At 38.3% G+C, this 27,315-nt stretch overlaps 2 protein-coding genes across 2 annotated transcripts; both read left to right on the forward strand.

Moving 5' to 3' along the window:
- Window positions 1-1,067: 1,067 nt before the first annotated feature.
- On the forward strand, window positions 1,068-2,425 carry LOC118616906 (dnaJ homolog subfamily C member 9-like). The gene is given in 3 exon segments (XM_036242483.1): window positions 1,068-1,393; window positions 1,941-2,307; window positions 2,309-2,425. Coding segments are annotated over 3 exon segments (810 nt in total).
- LOC118617724 (60S ribosomal protein L39-like) lies at window positions 1,708-1,863 on the forward strand. Its single transcript, XM_036243702.1, has one exon. It carries the CDS (start codon window positions 1,711-1,713, stop codon window positions 1,861-1,863), a length of 153 nt encoding a protein of 50 aa, XP_036099595.1. The 5' UTR covers window positions 1,708-1,710.
- Window positions 2,426-27,315: the final 24,890 nt, after the last annotated feature.

Here is a 27,315-nt window from a genome sequence, read left to right on the forward strand (position 1 = left end):
ATATTTCTTGGTGGGCAGGCAAACTCTGTGAAAGATGGAGGGAAAAGCAGGGGAGACCGTCACACCTAGGGGCAGCTCTGACATCCTGTAAAGGAAAGGGGAAGGCTGGGATTCGGCAGGGAGCGTTTCGGACATTAGTTCTCTCATTTATAGTTAGTGACAAACTTACCTATATCTAAGATAGTTTCTATTACTAAGTCATTGTTCTTGTCTCTACAGAGATAATGTGTGTGTGTGTGTGTGTGTGTGTGTACATGTGTGTTTGTGTTTCACTCAGTATTTTCTTGAAATTGGACTCCAAAGTTCATTCATTTAATTATCTAAATTCATTATTCTTCTCAATTTATTCATTCCGTGTGGACATCAGGAGCTATATTACTTTCATTGGTTGCAGCAATCTAACATTTTTTTAATAGAGAATCTCTCTGGGGCATGTCAATCTTGGGAGGGCACCACATCCTTTGAGGGTAGATATGGGAGTGTTCGAGTTACTAGCCAATGATTTATGCAAAACCTTTGAGGTCAGTATTTTTCCCAGTTGATTGTACATGAGACACTGATTTGTAGGTCAGCATTTTGATAATGGACCCCTAGGTGCAAAGGGAGAGACCCAGGTGTTGTTTTAAGTTTCTGGCCTTGGAGCTATTGCATTTGTAAGGCTACTAACTTGGCAGACTTTGTTTATGGTCTTGTAGCCTCTTCCGAGTGAAAAGGAAATGCAGATAGAGGGATGGTCTAGACTGTGAGTACTCAGGTAAGGCAAGATAGAGGGTAATCGTAGGGGTCACATCAGTCTTACAGTCTTTTGCTTTAGGTACCTCTGTATCTTTCACTGTTCATTAGTTTTTTGCAATTAATCTTTCAGTGAAGCAGTTTTGGAATTTTCAAGCCTTCTGGAGGTTTCTGCATGCCAATTAAAATAGTAATTCTAGACGCCCCTTCCGGCGCCTCGATGCCGGCGGCGCCCTGGGCGTTTTGCGCGGGAAATGGAAGCAGTTCGGAACTTAAGTGCCGCAGGTCTCACTGTTTTCGAGGAAGCTGCTGCCAACTCCACACTTTCGCTGGCCATGGGGCTGCTGGAGCAGTGCGAGGAAGTGTTCGGGACCCCTGACATTGACCGGGTGTTGGGTGTGCGGCGAAAGGCCTCGGGTGGCGAGGTGCGACGCGGCTACCACCAGGTGTCCCTGCAAGTGCACCCGGACCGCGTGGGTGAGGACGACAAGGAGGATGCCACCCGCCGCTTCCAGGTCCTCGGGGAAGTCTATTCCGTTCTGAGTGACCAAGAGCAGAGAGCAGTGTACGATGAGCAGGGAACAGTGGACGAGGATTCGGATGTGCTCAACCAAGATCGGGACTGGGAGACGTATTGGAGGTTGCTCTTTAAAAAGGTATCTCCAGAGCTGCCATCTTGCGTCCCCGCGTGTGTGCGCTTATTCTCAGCTGGTCTGCCCAGACCCCCTAAGCGCCAACCCTAGTCCCCCGCGCGGCCCTGTTTAGTCTCCAACAAGATGAAAGAAATGATCATGAACCAGGAGAAACTCGCCAAACTGCAGGCAAAAGTGCGCTTTGGTGGGAAAGAAACTGCTCATAGAAAAAAGAAGGTGGTTCACAGAACAGCTACAGCAGATGAGTTTGAAACAGGTTAATAAAGTTCTTTGCCTAGTAAACAAAATCCGCCATCGTGGTGCGTGCGGTTGATTCTCATTCGCCATGTCTTCTCATAAGACTTTCAGAATCAAGAGGTTCCTGGCCAAGAAACAAAAGCAGAATAGGCCCATTCCCCAATGGATTTGGATGAAAACTGGTAATAAAATCAGGTACATCTCCAAGAGGAGACATTGGAGAACCATACTGGGTCTATAAGGAATCACACATGAGAGATGAGATTGGTTCAGTAATAAATGTGAGACCTTTTAAACTGCAAAAAAAAAAAAAAAATTTCTAGAAGACATTCAAGCTTTTGAAAAGACATACAAAGGTTCTGAAAAAGAGCTGGCTGATACTAAACAGGCCTATATGAACTTTAAAGGGGGCATGAATCAGATCCTGGAGTGTGTGCTGTGTGTGCAGTACACAGAGGAACCCAGGATAAGGAACATTATTCAGCAAGCCATTTATGCTGGAGCGGTCCCATCCTATAATATCTTTGTCAAAGAATCGAAGCAAAAGATGAATGCAAGGACAAGGAGGGCTCAGGAAGAGGCTAAAGAAGCAGAATTGAGCAGGAAGGAGTTGGGGCTTGAAGAAGATAACTTGAAAGCACTCATTCAAAGCAGGCAAAAGGATTGGCCAAAGGAAATGGACAACTTTTCTGGCTCAGATGGAAGCAAAATACTGCAAATCTTCCAAACAAGGAGGGAAAAAACAGCTCTCAAGAAAGAAAATAAATAATGGAATTTTCTTTTCAAAAATCCTTAGGTGTTAATTGATGCCATTGTAGAAAAGGTACAGTCAAGATTTGAAGACAGAAGTCAATTCAACCCTTAAGTTGTTTTTTTTCCACCTAAATGATTCAGATTAAGCATGTAGATCAGAATATTTCAATCTGATCTTAGGTATCTGTGAAGTCCTATGAAGGAATTTGGTGGTGGTTGTTGAGGGGAGAGGAAGGGGAAGGTTGGTATACTTCTGACAGCACTTGCTTCTGTGGATCTTCTGTACAAAGAACTTTATCTAGAATTTGGGTCTGTCCATACTTCCTTTACCAGCTGTCATTTTGCCACACAAAAGTGAGCTGCAGAGTATTCTGAGTGATGCACATGTTTATTAGAATAGGTACTCCACCTAGCTAGAATGCCTTCAGAACACTAGCTGGAAATCTGTCTTCCAAATACTTGACAGTTTGCTTTCTGTCATAATATTCTTGAATAGATCCGCTCCTTTTGGTGTGTTTTGCTTAACCATGTTTTGTACTCTTTGCTTCAAGTATAGGAGAAACAGGTGTTCACATTATTTCAAATATCTTTGTAAGACTGACATATATATATACTAAACAAGTAAAAAAAATATTTCTGAAGTATGGGACCATGCACAATGCACAAAAAGGAAGTGAAATACCCCAAATGGAGACGGAACCTATACAGACAGGAGAGGTCAGAGTTGAGTGGCCAGTGGTTCCTGGGTATAGACCGGGGTCATCCATGTGGAGTTTTCCCCCTCTGTGTGGACAGGAGAAGGGCCCTGATGTCATCACAGCAGGGAGGGAATCAGGACTCAAGGGGAACGTTAAAAGCAGTTTCCCCTCCACATGTTGGGATGGGCAGTGGTATCTCAGCCCTCAGACTCAGCCCACAGGCAACACTGAGTCACATGCCTTGTGTGAGTGCGTGTGTGTGTGAGACAGATTCAATCAGTTGGTCCTGAGTAGGTGGTAGACCAGTTGGTCCTGAGTAGGTGGTAGACCAGTTGGTCCTGAGTAGGTGGTAGACCAGTTGGTCCTGAGTAGGTGGTAGACCAGTTGGTCCTACGTAGGTGGTAGACCAGTTGGTCCTGAGCAGTTGGTAGACCAGTTGGTCCTACGTAGGTGGTAGACCAGTTGGACCTACCTAGTTGGTAGACCAGTTAGTCCTACCTAGTTGGTAGACCAGTTGGACCTACATAAGTGGTAGACCAGTTGGTCCTGAGCAGTTGGTAGACCAGTTGGACCTACGTAGGTGTTAGACCAGTTGGTCCTGAGTAGATGGTAGACCAGTTGGTCCTACGTAGGTGGTAGACCAGTTGGACCTACCTAGCTGGTAGACCAGTTGGACCTGAGTAGTTGGTAGACCAGTTGGACCTACGTAGGTGGTAGACCAGTTGGTCCTGAGCAGTTGGTAGACCAGTTGGTCCTACCTAGTTGGTAGACCAGTTGGACCTACATAGGTGGTAGACCAGTTGGTCCTACGTAGGGGGTAGACCAGTTGTTCCTGAGCAGTTGGTAGACCAGTTGGTCCTACCTAGTTGGTAGACCAGTTGGACCTACATAGGTGGTAGACCAGTTGGTCCTGTGTAGGGGGTAGACCAGTTGTTCCTGCGTACTTGGTAGACCAGTTGGTCCTGAGTAGTTGGTAGACCAGTTCGTCCTGTGTAGGTGGTAGACCAGTTGGTCCAGTGTAGGTGGTAGACCAGTTGGTCCTACGTAGGTGGTAGACCAGTTGGACCTACCTAGTTGGTAGACCAGTTAGTCCTACCTAGTTGGTAGACCAGTTGGTCCTGAGCAGTTGGTAGACCAGTTGGACCTACATAGGTGGTAGACCAGTTGGTCCTACGTAGGGGGTAGACCAGTTGGTCCTGAGCAGTTGGTAGACCAGTTGGACCTACGTAGGTGGTAGACCAGTTGATCCTGAGCAGATGGTAGACCAGTTGGTCCTACGTAGGTGGTAGACCAGTTGGACCTACCTAGTTGGTAGACCAGTTAGTCCTACCTAGTTGGTAGACCAGTTGGTCCTGAGCAGCTGGTAGACCAGTTGGACCTACGTAGGTGGTAGACCAGTTGGTCCTACCTAGTTGGTAGACCAGTTGGACCTACGTACATGGTAGACCAGTTGGTCCTGAGTAGTTGGTAGACCAGTTGGTCCTACCTAGTTGGTATACCAGTTGGACCTACGTAGGTGTTAGACCAGTTGGTCCTGAGTAGTTGGTAGACCAGTTGGTCCTACGTAGGTGGTAGACCAGTTGGACCTACGTAGGTGGTAGACCAGTTGGACCTGAGTAGTTGGTAGACTAGTTGGTCCTACGTAGGTGGTAGACCAGTTGGACCTACCTAGTTGGTAGACCAGTTGGACCTACGTACATGGTATACCAGTTCGTCCTGACCATTTGGTCCTGAGTAGGTGGTAGACCAGTTGGTCCTACCTAGTTGGTATACCAGTTGGACCTACGTACATGGTATACCAGTTGGTCCTGAGTAGTTGGTAGACCAGTTGGTCCTACCTAGTTGGTAGACCAGTTGGACCTACGTAGGTGTTAGACCAGTTGGTCCTGAGTAGTTGGTAGACCAGTTGGTCCTACGTAGGTGGTAGACCAGTTGGACCTACGTAGGTGGTAGACCAGTTGGTCCTGAGTAGTTGGTAGACCAGTTGGTCCTACGTAGGTGGTAGACCAGTTGGACCTACCTAGTTGGTAGACCAGTTGGACCTGAGTAGTTGGTAGACTAGTTGGTCCTACGTAGGTGGTAGACCAGTTGGACCTACCTAGTTGGTAGACCAGTTGGACCTACATACATGGTATACCAGTTCGTCCTGACCAGTTGGTCCTGAGTAGGTGGTAGACCAGTTGGTCCTGCGTAGTTGGTAGACCAGTTGGTCCTGTGTAGGTGGTAGACCAGTTGGTCCTGAGTAGTTGGTAGACCAGTTGGTCCTGAGCAGTTGGTAGACCTGTTGGTCCTACCTAGTTGGTAGACCATTTGGACCTACGTACATGGTATACCGGTTGGTCCTGAGTAGTTGGTAGACCAGTTGTTCCTACCTACTTGGTAGACCAGTTGGATCTACGTACATGGTATACCAGTTGGTCCTGAGTAGTTGGTAGACCAGTTGGTCCTACCTAGTTGGTAGACCAGTTGGACCTACGTAGGTGTTAGACCAGTTGGTCCTGAGTAGTTGGTAGACCAGTTGGTCCTACGTAGGTGGTAGACCAGTTGGTCCTGAGTAGTTGGTAGACCAGTTGGACCTACCTAGTTGGTAGACCAGTTGGACCTGAGTACTTGGTAGGCTAGTTGGTCCTACGTAGGTGGTAGACCAGTTGGACCTACCTAGTTGGTAGACCAGTTGGACCTGAGTAGTTGGTAGACTAGTTGGTCCTACGTAGGTGGTAGACCAGTTGGACCTACCTAGTTCGTAGACCCGTTGGACCTGAGTAGTTGGTAGACTAGTTGGTCCTACGTAGGTGGTAGACCAGTTGGACTTACCTAGTTCGTAGACCCGTTGGACCTGAGTAGTTGGTAGACTAGTTGGTCCTACGTAGGTGGTAGACCAGTTGGTCCTGAGTAGTTGGTAGACCAGTTAGTCCTACCTAGTTGGTAGACCAGTTGGACCTACGTACGTGGTAGACCAGTTGGTCCTGAGTAGTTGGTAGACCAATTGGTCCTACCTAGTTGTTAGACCAGTTGGTCCTGAGTAGTTGGTTGATCAGTTGGACCTACCTAGGTGGTAGACCATTGTCCCAGGATTGCTATTTATTGTCATGCCCATGTCTACAGATAGGTCTCTACAGACCGAAGCTCTGGGTCTGTAGAAAGGAGTTATTTTTGCTGTAGAGAATAAGGGACCATGTGCAATAATAATAAAAAAAGAAATGTATGGCCCTGGCCGGTTAGGCTCAGCGGTTAGAGGGTCTGCCTGTGGTCTGGAGAGACCCGGGTTCGGTTCCCGCTAAGGGCGCATACCTCGGTGGCAGTTTGTCCCTGGCCCTGGTTGGTCGTGTGGGTGGCAGACACTCGATGTGTTCCTTTCACATCGATGTTTCTCTCTCTCTCTGTTCCTCTCTCTCCCTCCCACTCTACCTGAACAAAAATGGAAAAATGTCCTCGGGTCAGGATAAAAAATAAATAAAAAAAGAAAAAAAAAATAGTAATTCTATTCTGTTTGCTGGTTTGGGAACTGTTGCTTTCAAGTGTACATCCACAGTTCTTAAACAAAAAAAAAATAAACAAGTATGCCTAAAGGTGGAACATTCCATTTTTGAAACTTGAGGATCTCATTGCTTTATCTAAGCCTTGGGATTCTCTGAGCTATATAAATACCTAAAAGAGATGTGCCATTGGGTGGGGATTGTGTGGTGTTTTACAGTGTACCTAGATTCATGAAAATTTTTTTTGAGATTGGTGTGTGATCTGGTGTCAAGCTAATCTGTTTTATGGCCAATTTATCCTAAGATACAAGTTAGATGGCAAGATCTCTAACAGCTCTTAAATGCTTAACCCATACCCATCAATTTTTGTGGCTTTTTTGATTTGTGATATTCCCATTAGTATCTGACCTTTACACAAAACAATACAAACAAGCATGTGCACCTTAATATATCTCCAGTAACCAAGATATGTTACTGAGTCTTGGCCAGGAGTAGACCCTGGGCACATCAGCAGCAATTGCCATCATTGAACTTTGGAGTGGAGAAAGGATTCAACGAGCAGCTCTCAACAAATGGGGATTTTGAACTGGGTGCTCCATATAAATGGGAAACTGCAAACAGCCACTAATACCTATGTGGATCTTGGGATGGAATCAATAATTGGGAGTTTTCACAATATATGAAAATAGTGGTGTGAAATGATGACTAGGGGCTTGGGCTCTGGCAAAACTGTCAGCCAAATCAAGCTGATCTACCCTGTATTGAAAAGCCAATGAGATCAGGAGCTTAATGAAAAAACGGTTGAACTCAGAACCAAGAGAAACTTATCCATGGCCCTATTTTTTTATTGTTTCCAAATGCTGGCAAAAGTTTGCTTTGGATCCCACCATAGCTGTCTTCAAATCTATGGGGAAAAAAATCTACTGAGTAAATTTAAAGACCAAATTGGTTTATTCAGTGATTCATAAATCAGGCAGCATACCACCTATCAGAAAAGAGCAACACAGACTCACAGGAGAGAAGTTTTAAAGGTAGAAAGAAGGTAAGACAAGGAAGTTATAAACAACAACAAAATATTGTTATTGTTAGCAAAGTCACTTCCCTCTGGTTGACAAAAACTGTCTATTAGGCATATTACATTAATGGTCCTGACCAGAAAATTCCAGACTGACTGGTTAATATTATACTCCTGGGAACAGTTGAAATTACAGTTTGGTATTTAATTTCAGTGTGGTTATGTGGATTTAGCACAAGTGACTCCATTTTGGGTATATTGTTGCTTTTTAACAGAGGTAATAAATATCTACAATCTGTGAAGTGTGATTAAATTTTTTTTATCATTATATAATATTTTCAAGGAAAACAACTTTTTAAAAATAATTATTATTTTATTTTTGTGACAGATGTTTCTCCTTTTTCCTCCTAAACACCTGCCTCCTCACCACCCACACCTGGCCCGCAAGCATTGTTGTCTATGTCCATTTGTTACGCATACATGCATATAAGTCCTTTGGTTCATCTCATCCATCGCGCCAGTCCCCGCTCCTCTGGGATTTGTCAGTCTGAACCATACTACTTTCTAGGTCTCTGGATCTATTTTGTTTATTAGCATATTTTGTTCATTATATTTTACAAATAAGTGACATTATTTAGTATTTGTCTTTCTCTGATTGGCTTATTTCACTTAGATTAATGCTCTTCAGGTCCATCCATGTCATATCAAAGGATAAAATATATCTCTTTCTTAGAGCTGCATTGTGTTCCATTGTGTATATGTACCACAACTATTTTATCCACTCATTTATTAATGGACACTTGGGCTGTTTCCTGATCATAGCAATTGTAAATAGTGGCCTAAGAAGTAAAGTCCTATTTGAAAAAAAACTACAAGATATTGAAAAAAGAAATAGAAAAAGATATAAAAAGTGGAAACATGTACCTTGTTCATGGATTGGAAGAATTAACATCATTAAAATGTCCATACTACCCAAAGCAATCTATAGATTCAATGCAATCCCCATCAAAATACCAACAACATATTTCACAGAACTAGAACAAATACTTCAAAAGTTCACATGGAACCAAAAAAAGACCCCAAATAGCCACAGCAGTCTTGGAAAAGAAAGACAAAGCAGGAGGGATCACAGTACCAGATCTCAGGTTGTACTACAAAGCTACTGTAATCAAAACAGCCTGGTACTGGCACATGAATAGGCATATAGATCAATGGAACAGAACAGAGAACCCAGAAATTGAACCAAGACAGTATACTCAGTTAATATTTGACAAAGATGTTAAGAGCATACAGTGGAGTAAAGACAGCCTCTTTAATAAATGGTGTTGGGAAAATTGGACAGCTACATGCAAAAAAATGAAACTAGACCACCAACCTGCACCACACACTAGAATAAACTCAAGATGGATGAAAGACTCATGAATTCATAAAAATCCTAGAAGAAAATGTAGGCAGCAAAATTTCAGACATCATACGCAGCAGAATTTTCAATGACACAGTGCCTAAGGCAAGAGAATCAAAGGAAAAAAAATGAACACATGGGACTACATAAACTAAAAAGCTTTTGCACAGCAAAAGAAACAACCATGAAAATGGAAATTGAACTCACTATTTGGAAGAGCATAATTGCCAACAATACATCAGTTAAAGGGTTAATTTCCAAAATATATAATGTACTCATACAACCCAGCAAAAGGAAGACAAAGAACCCAATTAAAAAGTGGGCATAGGATCTAAAGAGACACATCTCCAAACAGGACATGCAAATGGCCAAGAGACATATGAAAAAATGCTCAGTGTCACTAATCATCAGAGAGATGTAAATTAAAACAACTATGAGGTATCACCTCACACCTGTCAGAATGGCCACCATCAACAAATCATCAAACAAGTGCTGGTGAGGGTGTGGAGAAAAGGGGACTCTAGTACACTGCCGGTGGGAATGCAGACTGGTGCAGACACTATGGAAAACAATATGGTGTTTCCTCAAAAAATTAAAAATTGAACTTCCATTTGACCCAGTGATCCCACTTCTAGGAATATATCCAAAGAAGCCTGAAACACCAATCAGAAAGAATATATGTACCCCTATGTTCATACCACTTTTTAAATTATACTAAATAATGTTTTATTTTTGGAAACAGATGAAACAGTTCTTGTCTTTAGATTTATTTTACCATAAGTGTTTCATGCTTTGTTTCATGACTAGTGTTTCTTGCTTTGAGCCCAGATTTTCACTGATTGACACTGAGAGCTTAAAAACAGGGACGATCCAACTTATGTGCCCAGAAAAGAAACAGATGTAAAAATTGTGAAACACAAATGAAATGGTAACGTAGATTGTTTTGCATCTACAAACATTGACTCTACAGCTTTAAAGTTTTTGAATGGAAAATTAGATATATTCTGTTAATTTATTTGCTTGGCTATTTTCCTTAGTATGAATGAACCTGAAAATTCTGAAGCATGGAAAGAAGAAATTACTTGGCAAATATCAAACTTAGTATCTGAGGAGTGTTTTTTCCCATACTATTCCATATTCCCTTACTTTAAAACCTAAATTTATTTCTACAAATATTTATGCTGTTAACCTAAGAAAATAAACAAAAACATTTAGCCATTGGAAATGTTTCCTAACAAACATTTATTTCTGTCCAATGCATTCCCCCAACACAATATAACTCTCTTGGTGCAGAAATCATGTGTAGTCTAACAAGTTAATTAAGACTTAGTAGTATATTTTTTTTAAATGGATGTAGTCCTATTCAAACTACTGTAGTATAATCTCCCTGAGAGGAGGGGCCATGTCTTATTTATCTTTGTATTTCTCATAGCATTTAGCAAATTCTTTATCTATTATAAATCCTTGATAAATATTTAGATATTTCCAAATTAGAATTTTATGTGTTGATCATTAGCACCTAAAAACTAAATTTACACAGAAATCTTTAAAAAGTAATGTGCTCTGAATTAATTAGGGAATTAGAATGACGTTTAATTTATGTATTGGGTAAGGACTGACTTAAGTCAGTAGTAATGAAGGGGCATTGAGAATTGAGTTTTGCTCTAAACCTTTCAGGAAAGAAGCTAGCACACTGGCTTGGACCTAGCTGTTTGCGCAGGACTTATACACAGAATATTTCATTACATTACGAACCATCAAGTTAACACTCTATTTTTAAAATTAGAATAATTGTATTGAATTCTATTGATCCTAAAATTAATATATTGTTCACCTTTTAATACTCTGAACTCAGGACATATCTAATTATGAATGGTATATTATTATTAAATTGACAGTAATTTTTGTTACTGTTTACATAAACTAATAGTTTGTTTCACAGTCAGAGGTGTTGGTTATGATGAAAAATATTATACCAAAAAAAAAATGGGAAAAGCTATAAAAAACAAATCTCTCTATTCAATAAAGTACTGATTAGTTAAAATTGCCCATAGTGTTAGACAGAGTTTTAGACATAGCAGTAAGGTTCAGACTGACACACCTCAGAGGAGGGGGGTTGGGGGGGGAATAAACCAAAGAAGTTATAGAACTCATATGCATATAAGCATAACCGATGGATGTAGACAACAATACTGGGGGGAGGGTGGGATCAGGAGGAGGATATCAATGGAGGAAAAGGGATAAACATCTATAACAAAAGTAAATTAATTAATTAAAATAAAACCAATTTCACAATTCTATCAGTCTGACAATTGGGAGAACAAATGCTGATGATTTTCATAATCTAAGTTACTTTCTCTTTGATTGCCTTCAACTACTTGTAGTTATAGTACAATATTTATTTTTCAGTCCAGGGTAGATAGTCTTGTAGTCAGTTGACTTGGCATCAGTGTCACTCATTGTAAGGTTTCCTGATGTCACAAGAGAAACCAGGACCAGAAGTTTATTTCATTTTATTTTTAAAAAATTTTTTAAACTCTATTGACTTTTAGAGAGAGAGGAAGGGAGAGGGAGAGGGAGCTAGAAACATCAATGAGGGAGAACATTGATTGACTTCCTCCTGCATGTCTCCTCACTGGGAATCGGGCCCACAACCTGGGCATGTGCCCTGACTGGGAATCCAACCCTCGACCTCTTGGTGCATGGGTCAACATTCAACCACTGAGCCACACCAGCCAGGCAGGACTAGGAGTTTTAAATTCCTGGAGTTCTTTTTCCCCCTGAGATCCTGGTTACAGCCTGCCCATAAAAGGCCATTAGTCTTTTGAGTGGTTGAAGGCAGACAAGCAGACAGAAAGATGGCAGATGTGATGTTAGCCAGGTGAGCTTCTTATGTATTAATTGATTTTGTGCTTCAAGCGGAGACCTCCTGTGAGAACTTCCCTGACCTTTGCTCCAACATCAATTCCAGCACAAGTGTCTAGTTCTTGTGTTTAAACAGTCTATACTTAGAATACATAGTGTGGGTTTTGTTTTCTTGACAACTGATTGATACACAATTACAAGAGATCAGAAAAAAAGAAAAATATTAAAATATACTCTTTTAACAAATTATCTATTTTGATTTTTGTCTTCCATTTTTTCATTCAATCCAAATACAAATGTAACTGTACACAGATATAATTATTGTTTTAAATAAATATTGCATTAATAGCTTCATTTGTATATCATATCATATCTTAACAATTCCCATCTATCAAACAAAGTAGAAACACACTCATAAATACAGAGAACAAACTGACAGCTGTAAGAGGGGAAGGAGTTTGGGAGGCTGGGTGAAAAAGGTAAAGGGATTAAGCAAAAAAAGAAGAAGAAGAAGAAAGAAAGAAACAGAAAAATCTCATAGACACAGACAATAGTATGGTGGTTACCAGAGGGCAAGGGTAGTGGGGGAGGTAGAAAAAGGGAGGATAAATGGTGATAGAATGAAACTTGACTTTGAGTGGTGAACACAATAATTATGCAGATGATGAATTACAGAATTTTACACCTTAAACCAGGGGTAGGAAACCTCTGGCCTATGGGCCATATAAGGCCTGTGAAATTATTTGGTCTGGCCCATCCAAGGCAACTGCAGGACTCAAAATTCAATAAATCTAGGAGCTTTTTTCATAACAACATACATTTATATTTAGTGATTCATAATAATAATGTAAGCTTTGAGGGACATATAAGGAACATCCATTATAGGATAGACTGGACGCATACGAGTATGAGGCGGGACAGACGCATGCTTCTCAAGGGCTGCCCGTGGTTCCTCTGCCTGTATTGCGGTGACTCAAGACAGTAGTGCCAGGTGGGCTGCGAGCATACACATTGCAAAAGTGTAAACACACTCTGGCAAAACTATGGAGATCTGGTGATGACGAGACAAGATGCAATGAGATGATTCTTCTCTATGTTGATGACCTTGCCTCTGATGATTGATGACGATGTTGTTGACTACTTTGTCAACACAGATGATAACTCCAACCTAACCTTTATCCACACGTCCATGATCAACAATCCTTGAAAAAACTGAATCTCAGATGAAGATTAAAGAAATTGTAGTACACGGGGAGGATCTCAAGAGTTGATGATATGAACGTTGGATATATTCCAAATCCAAGATGCAGGATCAGAACAGTGATCAAGGCAAAATAATAGCATTGCTGGCTACACATACACTGGATAGTTATTAAAACTTAAGTGGTGTGACATCCTACAAATGGTGACTACAAAGAAAAAAAAGTTAATGCAGAGTGTTGATCTTTCCAAGAGAAATGGACAAATGATTAATTTTTTGCTGAAGTCAAATGCAAACCTGTGTGCCTAGTTCATGGTGATGGATTAGCAGTAATGAAGAAAGCCAATCTGGAGCGTCATTCAGCTCAAACCATGCTAAACTCAATGAATTGGGAGCCCAAATGTGTCTGGATAAAATCAGTGCTCTTTGGTTGAGTTTGGAATCATAGCAAGTCACTTTCATTAGGCCTCGTTGTGACAGAGACAATGTTATTCAGATGAGTTATGTAATGAGTAAGATAATTGCAAAAAAGCTGAGGCCTCACGTGCAGGGGGAGTTGGTGAAAGAATGCACGGTGGCTGCTGCGGAGTTGTAGCACCAGACAAAGTAAAATTGTTTCAGAGCGTTGGTTTGTCTCAAAGCACCGTCTCAGATTGGATTAGTGATTTAGCACAAGATATTGAAAAAAACACTGAAGGATTCTGCAGGAGATTTCCAATTTTTCTCTCTGTCTTGTGATGAGACAACAGACATAACAAATTCTGCCCAAATGGCCATTTTCATTCGTGGCATAACTGCAGAGTTTGACACGTGAGAGGAACTGCTATCATTGGAAACCAGGCATGATACTATGGGAGGCGAGGACTTATTTATTTAATTTATCAATGAAAAACCTTGAGCTAACATTTGAAAGGTTAACTGGTCTTACTACAGGTAGAGTTCAAGCTATGGTTGGCTCATAAAAAGGGTTAATTGCATTTGTCAAGAAAGAACTGAATCGTCTCAGTCTTGATCCAGGTGATTTAATTATATGCTACTGTGTCACACACCAACCAAGTCTCTGTGCACAGTTGTTGCTGCTCAACAATGTGATGTCAACGGTAGTTTCCTGCATAAATTTTGTCAAAAGCAGAGGGTTTAACAGCCACCAGTTTAAGGAGTTACTGAATGATCCTAACTCTGAGTGGGCGATCTTGTTTATCACTGTGAAGTGAGGTGGCTGAGTCGTGGGAACATGCTCATGAGGTTTTAAGAACTGCGGCATGAAGTCAAGCAGTTCACGGAGATGAAGGGAAAACCTGTCAGGGAACATAGTGATAGCAAGTGGCTGTGTGATTTAGCGTTCATGGAGGACATTACCAACTACCTCTCAGAGCTGCGGGGCCCCAACCAGCTTCTCAGCTCCCTGCTTTTAAATGTGTAATCCTTTGAAGCTAAATCAAGGCTCTGGAAAGTGCAACTGGAAAGGAACAACACTGCGCATTTCCCCACTCTGGAGGGACAAAAGCCTTCTAGGACACTTGAATGTGTGAAACTAATTAAGGCATTTAATGAAAGATTCAAGGATGTGAAAAGTAAACATATGGAATTGAACATCTTTGTCACACCTTTCAATGTGGAATCAGCTGATGTGCCTGCACGAATCATTCAGCTACAAAGCGATGATGAGCTGAAAGCTAAGTACAACCACCTCCCACTGCTTGAGTTCTATAAACATACCTAAGCGATGATGAAGTTCCCACTTTGAGGAGACGTGTTGAAATATGCATCTGTGTTTGGAACAACTTACTGCTGTGAGCAGTTCTTTTCAAAACTTATCATCGCAAAGAGTCAACTGCACTCTAGACTAATGCAAACCTGGAAAAGCAGTTTCAAGTAGCAACATCATCAATACCAGCTAACATCAAGGCCTCACCAAAGAGAAGCAGTTCCAGCCATTACATGAGGGGTGAGTTAATTAAATGTTTGACCCAATGCAGCAGGCTAATTTTTAAGTTGATAATTTTGTATGGCCCGGGAATAATGTTATAAATATCCAAATGGCCCTTGGCAGGGGAAAGGTTCCCCACCCCTGCCTTAAAACTATGTAATTTTATTAATCAATGTGACCCCAATAAATTAAATTTTTAAAAAAGTATCATTTGTCTTAATGCCAAAAAATAATAATTCCCATCTTGCCCATAATATGCATTTTTATCATTAATTTTAAAATAATGACTGAAGCCTGGCCGGTGTGGCTCAGTGGTTGAGCTTCGACCCATGCACCAAGAGGTTGCTGGTTTGATTCCCAGTCAGGACACATGCCCAAGTTGTGGGCCAAATCCCCAGTGGGGGGCATGCAGAAGGTGGCCAATAGATGTTCTCTCTCAATGACGTGTCTAGCTCTCTCTCCCTCTCCCTTCCTCTGTCTAAAAATCAATAAACTATGTCACATTTATAAATACCATATCTCATTTATTTTGCAAATATACTCATGAAATTTACAATCGTTTTGTGTATAGCAGATGTTTATAAATTGGCATTGTACAATACTATTTTATTATATTAATACAGTATAATGTATTTATTCTATTGTTGATGAATAGTTGATGGTTTCTAATATTCTATAATTTATGAATAATAGTTTTCTGAACATTTTGTATTATATTTTTATTTCATTTCTGTTGAATATATACATGTAAACAAATCCACAAAAGTCACTGGAGTGAAAAAAGAGAGACTTGATTCAAATAATAGTTTGCAAACCAGGGAGACACATCTTCTGGTAGAAATCCAAAGTGTGCTCAACCAAAACAAAGGAGGGCAATTTCTTATAAAAAAAAATGTCCCACCCATGGTCCCCATGTTAGTCCATTTCATGTAAATGAGGTTTCCAAATTATACAGTTTGGACAAGTTAGTATAAATGCATATAAGACTACATTTTGTGTAGTTCTGATTAGTCAGCAGGTCACAGTCTATTAGTTGGGTAATGTGGTAATGACGGAATAAAGAACGTCTCTGTGGTGGTTGACTCAGGCAGCATAAACAGACAGGGCATAGTGTACAAAACTGAGAATTCAGCTTGTGATTCTTCCTGGCGCACAGGAAGAGTATGGAAGTGTCCCCTGTTCATTAGTAAATGGCCACTAGACTTCAATGTGCAATTAAACCCAGTTAACCATAGGAAGTCCAGGTCTATCTCAATAGATAAATTCCTTCTCATGGTTCACATTAGATAATTTTCTTCTTGAGGTCCACATACCTAGAAGTAAAATTATTTGGACATGGCTGTACATGTGTTTAGCTTTGGTAGATACTGTCAAACAGTTCTCTAAAATAGGTGTAAAAATGTATATTCTTAGAGGACTCAGAAAAAACTGCCCAGGACCTTATACACCAATATCACTTTAGAATACCATTGTAGGATACTTCCTTTTGGAAAAGACATAGGTGCATTTCTGGCTATTAGATGAGTAATTGGACTTTGCGGGTATTAAATGTGAAGGAAGAAGTGTGTGGGTGGGGGTGGGGTGGTCAGAAGCAAAATGTTGTAAGGAGAACTAGAAGTTTGTCCAGGCCCTTTGTTCACTGCAACTGTCCCACTACCTTCAACATAGTGATAGCAGGGTCCTCCTTAGCATTATTTAATTGATCCCAATGTAGACATTGAACCAAAGTAATCTTTTCCTGGGGAGTTTGAAATAGAGCTGAGGTCTATCTTTTGTTACTAGCATCATAAACTAGATGACAACGAACTGTAGGAGTTAGATTCTGTCGCCCTTCACATGGGCTGCAGAAACAGAGACATAAGAAGGAATGGCACTGAAATGAAGAGAAAAGTAAAATAGGATGTGCTATTTAACATCAGAATTTTTACTTTGGTCAAATCCTTCTTTGAGTCTGACATCTCTGACCACATATCTTCTGTCTGTCTTCCGTCCTTTACTTTTGTCAACTTGTTGCAGTGGTTCTGACTCCATTTCTGCTTAAACAGGTCTCAGGAAATAATGTGAGAAAGTAGTTCCTAATAAATTATGATTCACTGATAAAGCTTAACAATATTACTACTATTTATTTTATTTTATTTTATTTTTTCCATCATTATTTATCCCCTCCATGCTCTCTTTTACCGCCCCCCCCAACGCTCCCCACAATCAGCAATCAACACACTGTTGTCCACGCCCATGATTTCTCTTTCTTCTTCCTTTTTTTGCTCAATCCCTGCACCCAATGCCCCTCCCCCACCATCTGTCTGCCTGCTCTCTATCTGTGAATCTGTCTCCATTCTGCTTGGTAGTTCCCTACTATTTTCATATATCAGGGCATAATAAGCTTTTAAATTTTTACCTGACATCATAAAAATATATGTGCTGAGTTTTACAGTAAAAAATTAAAAACATTTTTAGGACATAAGGCCCCTCTTGTAGAGTCTTTGTCACTCAGGTTTTATACTTTCTAGTCTAAACTTTGAGTTCAGTAATGATTTAAAAAAAATAATAATAATGTCTTCCACATGAAAATATATCTGAGCTTATAAATCAATCCTAAAATTGTGTAGCATAACAACCACACTCTAAATCAGTAGTCATCAATATGAGAATAGAGATGAATATCAGACTTACAGTTCTAAATCCTAATTTGCTTTTGGGAAGGCAATGGGATTAGGAGTTATGTTCTGTGAGGCTCTGTCAAGTGGACGAGTCTGCTGTCCACAGTGTGAGAAGCACTGTTCTAGAGAAACATAAAAAGGGCTTAGATTTTGTTGTAACTCGTACCGTGACTATAGTTACTGGGTTTAAAATTGTAGGAGGCTTTTCTTTCCTAAAGCACTTTTTTACAGCAGCACTTTTTTTTTCTTTTCCTTTTCTTTTCTATTCGCTTCCAGAATTATATGAAAAGTTCAAAATACTTAATGTAGATGTAGCCTGCCAGGGGCTTGATAGCAGGACCGTCAATCAGTGACGACAATTCCCAATTTTCATTTTATCATGTGCAACAACACACACTGAAGACATCTGTTTTATGATGTATTAAATGAATTGGAATAAATATTTCTTTGATTCTCTTCTCAAAGGTGAGGTATATTACACACTGAAGGTAATCTACTAGAAAGAAGGTCATTTTAGTATGTATAACTTGACAAAAAAGGCATCGAAATTGATGGATTCTTAATTTAGTATGCCTGAATTTTATGTCTCATCCAGATATAACTTACCTGAGCAAGCACATTGTATAGACCTATATTATGTCTTATATATAGAAATGACTCCAGTATGTGGAAAATATATCCAAGGGTAAATGTCTGAAATAACTCATACTGTCCTCAATATAATTTATATTTAATAATATGAATAATTCTGAGATGATACACAAATACTGTATAATAATCTAAGAAAATATTCACATAAAATACTTGCTAGTGTAGTATTTATTGACTATTGATATTCAGGATCAATATTCTACAGCATTTAAAATTGGCAGATATGAATTTTAAGGGCCTCCAGACTTCTTTTCTACCTTTGGACCTCCCTGACCTCATATTTACCAATAACATTTTCACAGAAACAGAGAAAACAATTCTAAAAATTTATGAAACCACAAAAGACTCCCAAAGGAATTTTGACAGAAAATAATAAAAGTATGCGTCATGCTTCTTAATTTCAAACTATATCACAAAACTGTCTTTATCAAAACAGTATGCTAGTGGCATAAAAACAGACACTTGGGTCAATAGAAGGAAAGAAGAACTATCATTTGTTCTCAGATCATAACAGAAGCAATTGTTTGACCTTACTATCAGTAGGGCTAACCTCATTATCATGTAAAATCTTAATTAGATGATTAATTGTATGCTACATGTTATATAGCTACCAATTAAATGTATATGTTTAATCAGATTTTATTATATTATTTATAATCCAAATTGGTCCTATATATGTTATATACCTTTTTTCCCTTTTTTAAATTTTGCTGAACAATACAGATAGAAGACATTTTCATAAAGTAGGCCTAAAGTGTAAAATCCTTAGTGTTGCCACAGAAACAATATATATAAATAGCAATATAATTAATGTAGTTCCTCGGACACTAAAATGAATTTATAAACAACATGTATGTCATTTCTTAAAATTAATTTCCAGTGTAATTTCTTGAACAATTGGAAGTTAAAAGGCTTCTTATTATGAATATCCAATAGCCATGACCAGAAAGACAGAAAAATCTTTGATAATAAAAATTGGTGAAAGAATATATTATAGAGTTATATATCATTTTATAAACCTAAAAATCAAGCAAAAGAAAATAACATATTATTAATATATAAATAGTATGTATGCAATAAAGCTGTTCAAAATTCAGATAGTAATTATGTTGGCTGGAAAGAGTGGAGAAGGCAGGCACATCTGTATATATGTAATGATATGGACAATTTTCTAGTTCTTGTGCTGAGTGGTGGGTTCACAATTATTAATTTTATTATCATGTTTCATAATTTTCATATAGGTTATATAGAGAGTGTATTTAGTGTGTATCAAATTTCACATGACATTTGAAAAGACATTGTATCAGTCAAGGCCCCAGCAGAAAAAGATGACACGCTTCCATTAATGCAAGTTGGAGACAGTTTAGTAAAGGTAATATCTAGGAGGTTTAAGTGTAAGAATACCCTAAGTAAAAATGAAATTAGTATATTCTGGTACAATTTCTATACCTGAAAATGTGGAAAGAGGGGGCAGTTACGAATTCCAGAAGACAGACAGGACTGGTGGACAGAGAGGTCTGTGAGGAGAAGATTATAGGAGGTGCTAACTGCCAAGGATGGGTGGTTAGCCTGCAACAACCTCTCAAGGAGTGAACCAGAGAGACGCATTGCTGCACCTCACTCTCCCTCCCTCCAATCTTCCGGTGCTCGGCTTTGGCTGGATCCAAAGACAGAACAAGGGACAAAGTATCCCTGTCATGCATGCTACGTCTCAGCTTCTCACAAAAAAAGACCAAGTAGAGAAAGGTAGAGAACGTATCTGGAGGCAAGTGGAAGATTTTCAGCACAGTGCCTGGCAATTTGACACAGGCAAAGTCACTGCATAGTCTTTGGATGCAGAACTTACTCTTCTAAACTCATTTCCCTCTTTAGAATGTAATCTGTGCTGCAAAATTCCCATAATTCAACAGCATATGGATTTTATTCGATCTTCCACAAAATGTGAAAAGTATTTAGAAATATAAACTAAGGCTTGGAATGATTCCTGCTCTCTAGCTCTTTAATTTTTATTTTAAGTTCCTATGTCCTTCCCCAAACGAAGAGGCAACTTTAAACAAGAAAATCTATGAAAATGAACAAACTGCAGATAAAACTACTCTGTTGAATTGAAAACAAAATCCCTTTTTCTAAAATAGAAAAAGTCTGTTGAGTCTTTAACGGCGAATTTAAATTTGCCTCACCCCATGGTAGTCAAGAAAAATTAGATGTTTCATTTGTCTTCATAAAGACCAAATCCATTGAAGAGTGACCATTCTATGCATAGCTAATTAAACTATTATTTTAGAACTATGCTGCTATTGTCACCAAACATCATTAAAGTCACTTAAAATAAATATGCCATATTTTTGATGAAATTTCACAGCATCCACTTTGTGGTGAGGTTTAAAACTTCCTTGGATGTGTACTTTTGGTACCATACGACCTGTGTAATAAAGAAATGTGGGTAAAGTTTAATGAGGATAAGGCAGGAGTGAAAATTAAAACTCTTTCTAGCTCTTTTAATGAATTGCTATTGACTTTAGACAAGTCACTTAATGTATCTGGCCTGCAGGCCATCTTTAAGAGGAGGAATTTAGATTACGATTCTTCTGAATCTTAGTACAGCAAAGTTTTCTAACACACACACACGGTCCATGTTTAACTATGCTAAGGCTGATCCTACTTCATTTATTTTCTTCTTGTCATTTATTTTTAAACTAATTTTTACTTTAAGTGCTTTGGTCAACATGATTTTAAAAGTACAAATTAAGTAACTATCAAGTATACCCAGTTATTACAGAATGTAGGCTACACCGTCATTATTATGAACATATGTACTATTTATACTTTTAAATTTGCTATCAAATTGTTAATATGATATGATTAATAACACAATGTTATTTACATGTTCTATATCATTAGTATATGTGTTTAGTCAAATAAAAAGTTGGTTAAAAAACTATGAATTTGCTATATTCTTGGACTGTCAGATTCAGATGATAAAGGTCAAACTCTATCTAAATTGATCAACAGATTTAATAGAGTCCCCATCAAAATTCCAGAACAAATTTTTATAGGTATAGGAATTCTCACTTTAATTTATATGAAAAAAGCAAAGGAATGAAAATAGCCAAAACAATTTTGAGAAAAAAGAAAGTTCTTAAAGTCAGCATCTGATTTTTAGTTACCTTTTAGTGAAGGGATAGACATATAGATTGATGGAATGGAGGAGAATACAGAAATAAACCTATGTTAATATAGTGAATTTAATTTTAACAAAGGTACAAAGCAATTAAATGGAAAGGTTCTCTCTTTTTAAAGGATCATCCATTAAAATATGAATCTTGACCAAAATTTTGCACCTTATAGAAAAATAAATAATTAAAGAATGGATCACAAGTCTTAAGGTAAAATGTATAACAAAATATTTTGGAGGAAAACAAAAATATTTGTGGCTTGGGCTTAAACAGAGAGTTATTAGTCATTCCATGAAAAAGCACACTGATAATAAAATGATATGCATAAAAGCAAATGATAAGTTAGACGTCATCAAAATTAAAAATATTTATTCTGCCTAAAACACTGTTAAAAGAATGAGAAGAGCCCGACCAGTGTGGCTCAGTGGATTAAGTGTCATCCCATGGACTGCGAGGTCTCAGTTTGATTCCTGGTCATGGCACATGCCTGGGTTGTGAGCTCAGTCCCCAGTTGGAGGCAGCTGATAGATGTCTCAATCTCACATTGATGTTTCTCTCTCTCTCTTCCTTTTTTTCTCTCTAAAAAGTCATGAATGAGAGGAAGGAAGAAAGGAAGGAAGGAAGGAAAGAAGGGAGGGAGGGAGGAAGGAAATAAATATATGCCACAGTCTAGTAGAAAACAATTGCAAAACACATGATTGAAAGAGGAATTTTACCCGGAATATATAAAGAATTTTCAACACTCAACATTAAAAAAATAGACAATCTAAATTATAGAAGGTCAAAAGACTTGGACAATCACTAATAAAGATATGTTAATGACAAGAACACATAAAAATATAGTCAACATTCTTAGCCATTAGGCTGAGTTAAAGGAGATTTACAGTCAATACCAAATGCTGACAAGAATGTGGAGCCAACGGGAACCCTCATGTACACTGTTGGAAGGCAAAATAGTACAGTCACTCTGGGAAAGTTTGTGTTTTCTTTTAACATGAAACTTAGATTTACCATGTGACATAGCAATTTCACCTTCAGGTAGGACAGTGAAAACTTAATCTCCCAAGATCCCATACACACATTTACATAGTGACTCTATTTACAATGGTCCAAAGCAGGAATCAAAGCAAACACCTTTCAAATAAAAAAACAAATAGTGAGCCCAGATGGTGTGGCTCAGTGGTTGAGCATTGACCCATGAACCAAGAGGTTGCCAGTTCAATTCCCAGTCAGGGCACATGCCCAGGTTGTGGGCCCGATGCCCAGTGGAGGGCATGCAAGAGGCAGCCAATTGATGTTTCTCTTTCCCTCTCCCTACCTTTTTCTCTAAAAATCAATAAAGAAAAGAGAAAAGAAAAACAAATGGTGAAATAGTCATACAATAAAATTCTACTCAGCTAAAAAATAACTAAACTATTGATACACGCAAAAAAATAATTGGGATGAATCTTAAGGGCATTATGCTGAGTGAAACAAGCTGGTTTGAAAAGGTTATGTACCTTATCATTTTATTTTATAATATTTTTAAAAGATAAAAAATCTAGTGGTGGGAATAGCTTTCTGTTTGCCAAAGAGGTTGAGGTGAGGAGATGATGGGCCTGTAAAGATGTAGAAAGAGAAAGTTGTTTTGGGTAAAGGAACATTTCTGTATTATGATGGTAGTAAATGGGGTCCTAAACCTACACACATGTTAACATTGATAGAACTGTATACACACACACACACACACACACACACACACACACACACACACAACTCAATTTTGTTATATATGAATTTTTTAAAATCTTAAACAAGATCAACAAAGATGGCAACAAAATCTTGGGTCATTTAATGTAGAAGTGGCTCACTCTACTTAACAGAACTATTGCGAATAACACTTTTTAATGCTTGAAAGATGTAGGCATAATTAAACTATCTTCAGTACAGTCATTATTGGAATTGTAAATTCACAGGAACATATAAAATTGGAGATTTGCATTGTTAAAGCATGATATTGGTTAAATTGAACCTTTGTTACACAGACGATCTCCTCTATCAATTTTGGATAAATAAGAAACCAATACATTTAAAATAAGAAAACATAGGTTATTGTGTTTAAATGCTTTATGAATCACAGTGGCTTGTTATTATTTTTTAAATGTACTTTGATTTTCTGTTTTTCTCTCCCACAGAAAATTACCCCCACGGTTACATGAAAAGGGAGCTTTTCCTTTGGAAGTTCTGAAATGGAAGGATGAAGTACTAAATGAATCATCAAGCCTCTAGCTTACCGAGAAAAAGGACTTTGAACAAGCAATTTTTAAAAGTGCCTTGAACTTCGCCTTTGTTTAAGTATATGAGAGCTTGAAACACAGTTAATGTCTGGTAGCTTTTTATTGTGAAGCTATATTTGGGCTTAATATATTTTAACTTTTATTAAAAAATAATACCATTTTGAACTTTCTGTATTTTACACTTGGTAATGGTATTTATATATAATTCTCATTATCATTAGGCAATCATTTGATTTTTACATGGCACTCAGTTTAGGTAATCACTAAAAAATCAAATCACTATTTCATTCTTCATAAAAAAAAGTTATTTTCTATAATCTGAGTACACTTAAACTGCATTTGCACAGAATTTGTTCTATTTGATAATATTTTAATTGTTATTGAGCAAAAAATAAGCAGCCTAAAGAAACACATTTAAAATATTTGGCATAGCCCTGGCCGGTTTGGCTCAGTGGTTGGAGTGTCAGCCTGTGGACCAATGAGTCGCAGGTTTGATGCCGGTCAAGGGCACGTACCTTGGTTTTGATTTGTCCCCGGCCCTGGTTAGGGTCCTGCGGGAGGCAGCCACTCGATGTGTCCCTTTCACATCGATGTTTCTGTCTCTCTCATCCTCTTCTCCCTCCTACTCTATCTGAACAAAAGTAGAAAAAAAGTCAGCAGGTAAGGATAAAAAAAATAAAATATTTGGCAGATATAAAAACTATTTTCTTATATTACTTTTGTTTTTAAGACATTTGCTTTACTTTTAAAAGTAGGAAAATAAATAAAAATCTGTAATACAGCAAACGAATGTCTGTATTCTATGAAACAATATAAGTGTGACTGCGTTAAAAAGTAATTTCTGAAAATATCATTGGTTTACACAATTTAAATTTTGCATTCAGCTTTTAAAAGCACCCTGCTCAAGGATAGATATGAATTGAAACAGCTCAATCTTTCATTGAAATGTTCTAATACAGCATTACCACTGTAACTAGCTAGTTTATTCATATTAACAATACAAAGGAAGTAAAGGGGAAGCCAGACATTGTCAATGTGGTCATCTGGGCAGCTTCATCAGGAAGCTGCAAGTTCACACTCCCCAGGGAACCACTGGTCCATTCCCTTCAATCACTAGGTAGGGGTCCAACAAAGAGGGAGATGAGTGCATTCACAGCGAAGTCAGTGTGATGTAGGGAAGGTGCTTGCCTAGCAGTCTTTCCCCGGGATCCATGGATTGACTAGAAGGATGGAGCCACTACAGGCATGTGAAATCCTGAAGGATTCATCGATTAAGCTCTTGGTTATAACCCGAAGGCAAAGAAGTTCACTCTCCTATTCCTCTTGTTTAGCTTCTGCTTCCTTGCACTCACCTGCTCTGTGACCCACACTCACCTGCCATGTAGCCTAAACCATCACATAGCCATGGCCACGCAGACCCTACACGCAGTGGACTGCTGACAGGAATGCTGGCCAGATGCTGGACGGGGCTGTGCTTTGATATGCAGCAGACACTCTGGGCAGTGGCTTTGATCCTAGCCCTGCTGAGGACAAAACAGGACTTTTTCCATGGCAAGATGGAGGAAGATGGGATCTTGGAGGGGAACTCCCTTGATATTACATCGTCAATAAAGCTTTCCAGGATACCTCTTCCTCCTGTGGGGGCCTGAGGAAATTCTTGTTCCCATAGCACCCCAAGAACTCCACTTCTACCAGTAACAGGTAGGGACACAGAGGACACCTACCCATAACAAAAGGACTTCAGAATAAAACAAAAGACGATACAACTTCCAATGGCATCATGTGTTAAAAGGAAAATCATTATCGTATATATTCTATTTCTACCTCTAGAAATAATAACAAAACTTTTTCCAAGTTACTTGGAGACAAATTAAATGTTTATATTTGGGATCCTACCTTCCAGTGAAAGTGTCAAAATTTAATTCATGATTAAACTTCTCTAAAACTAAATTTCCCGATCTATTTTAATCATGTTACAAATATTATGAGGATAAATAATTCAGTGTATGAAAGAACTTTTACTTCTTATTCTGACAAAAGGTGTGTTTCATGCTTATATTCTTGGCAAAATTTAAAATTTTATTTTCCAAAGATAAAATTTAGGAAGCATTTTGTTATATTATAGCCACTAGAAGCATCTATTGAGCATCAAGTATTCTTTAATCACATTGTTTTTCTAAAATAGATCCAAATATTAAATGTCATTGTTCCTTGCACAAAAATATAAACCCTCTAAAATGATACATCATAAGAACATAACATATTGAGAATAATTTATAGCACATTGGCTCATTTAAATCCTAGGAATAATAATGAACCCTAGTTTTAAATGTAAACAATGAGTTTTATTTACTTATGATTATGAGTAGTTTCTAGGACTTATTTTTTCCTGCCATTTTTTTTTAAAATCATTACAGCACTGATAATATTTATATCATTTTTCTTTTTTTTCTTTAGTCCTCAACCAAGGACATGCTTAGAAAGAGGAAGGGGAGAAAGAAAGAGAGAGAGAGAAAGAGTGGAGAGAGAAACATTGATCAGTTGGCTTCCATACACTCCCCGACTGGGGAATAAAATCCTTAACCCAGGCATGTACCCTGATGGAGAATCCAACCAGCAAACATTCAGTACATGGGACAACACCCAACCAACTGAGCCACTCTGGCCATGCTACATCATAAATCTTCATTGCTTCAACTCTTTCATCTCTTCTATCTCAGAGGTAGTATCATATGACAGCTGACACATTATTGTAAAAGAGAAGACCTGAGAATAGACTCCACCTCTAACTTTTATTTGTAACTTGGTCTTGTACTTTGAGGAGAATCTAGATGTACTTTTGGAGTCTTTATTAATGACTTTCTCTTTCACTTGTCAGAAGTCTTACAATTTATATTCATTTTTTTTCCTTCTAAATGCTTTTTTCATCTCTGCCTTCCTTTCTGTTTCCATGGCCACATTCTCAATAAGAGCTTTAAATTCAGCTCTTGTACTAAATCAAGGTTGTAACTTTTCCTTCTGTACAAACTCTCTAAACTCTATGAATCCTAATTAAAAATACTTGTACTAAATTATATCTTTCTAACAGACAACATATTTATGCAAAAAAAAAAACAAAAACAAAACTCAACGAAAAATTATACTATTCAAGAGAGCCATTTGTAAAACTTCTATAGTTAATAAGAGAGTTGGGTAAAATAGGAAGATAAAATAGAAATACAAACTAATGATTTTTGGGACAAAAACTATGACACATTTAAAAATATAATGAAAATATTACATAATAGCACAATAAAAATTAATAAATACCTAGGAATTATATGGTAAGACATAAATTTGAAACTTAAAAAAAAAACTTTATTGAATATTAGCTGTACTATGTATAACTCTATAACCTTAGCAAAAATTATATAAATTCTTTAAGTTTCTGTTCCACATATAAAAATAGGATTTGCCCTGGCCAGGGAGCTCTGTTGGTTAGAGGGTTGCCCTGACACACCAAGGTTGCAGGTCCAATTCTAGGTCAAGGGCACATACAAAAATTAACCAATGAGTGCATGGATAAGTAGAACAACAAATTGATGTTTCTC

This window comes from Molossus molossus, unplaced genomic scaffold (assembly GCF_014108415.1).
Source record: "Molossus molossus isolate mMolMol1 unplaced genomic scaffold, mMolMol1.p scaffold_m16_p_5, whole genome shotgun sequence".
Taxonomy (NCBI): domain Eukaryota; kingdom Metazoa; phylum Chordata; class Mammalia; order Chiroptera; family Molossidae; genus Molossus; species Molossus molossus.

Excerpts from the sequence above, each read along its gene's own strand:
- LOC118617724 (XM_036243702.1), top strand. The coding sequence starts at position 1,711 with ATGTCTTCTCATAAGACTTTCAGAATCAAGAGGTTCCTGGCCAAGAAA.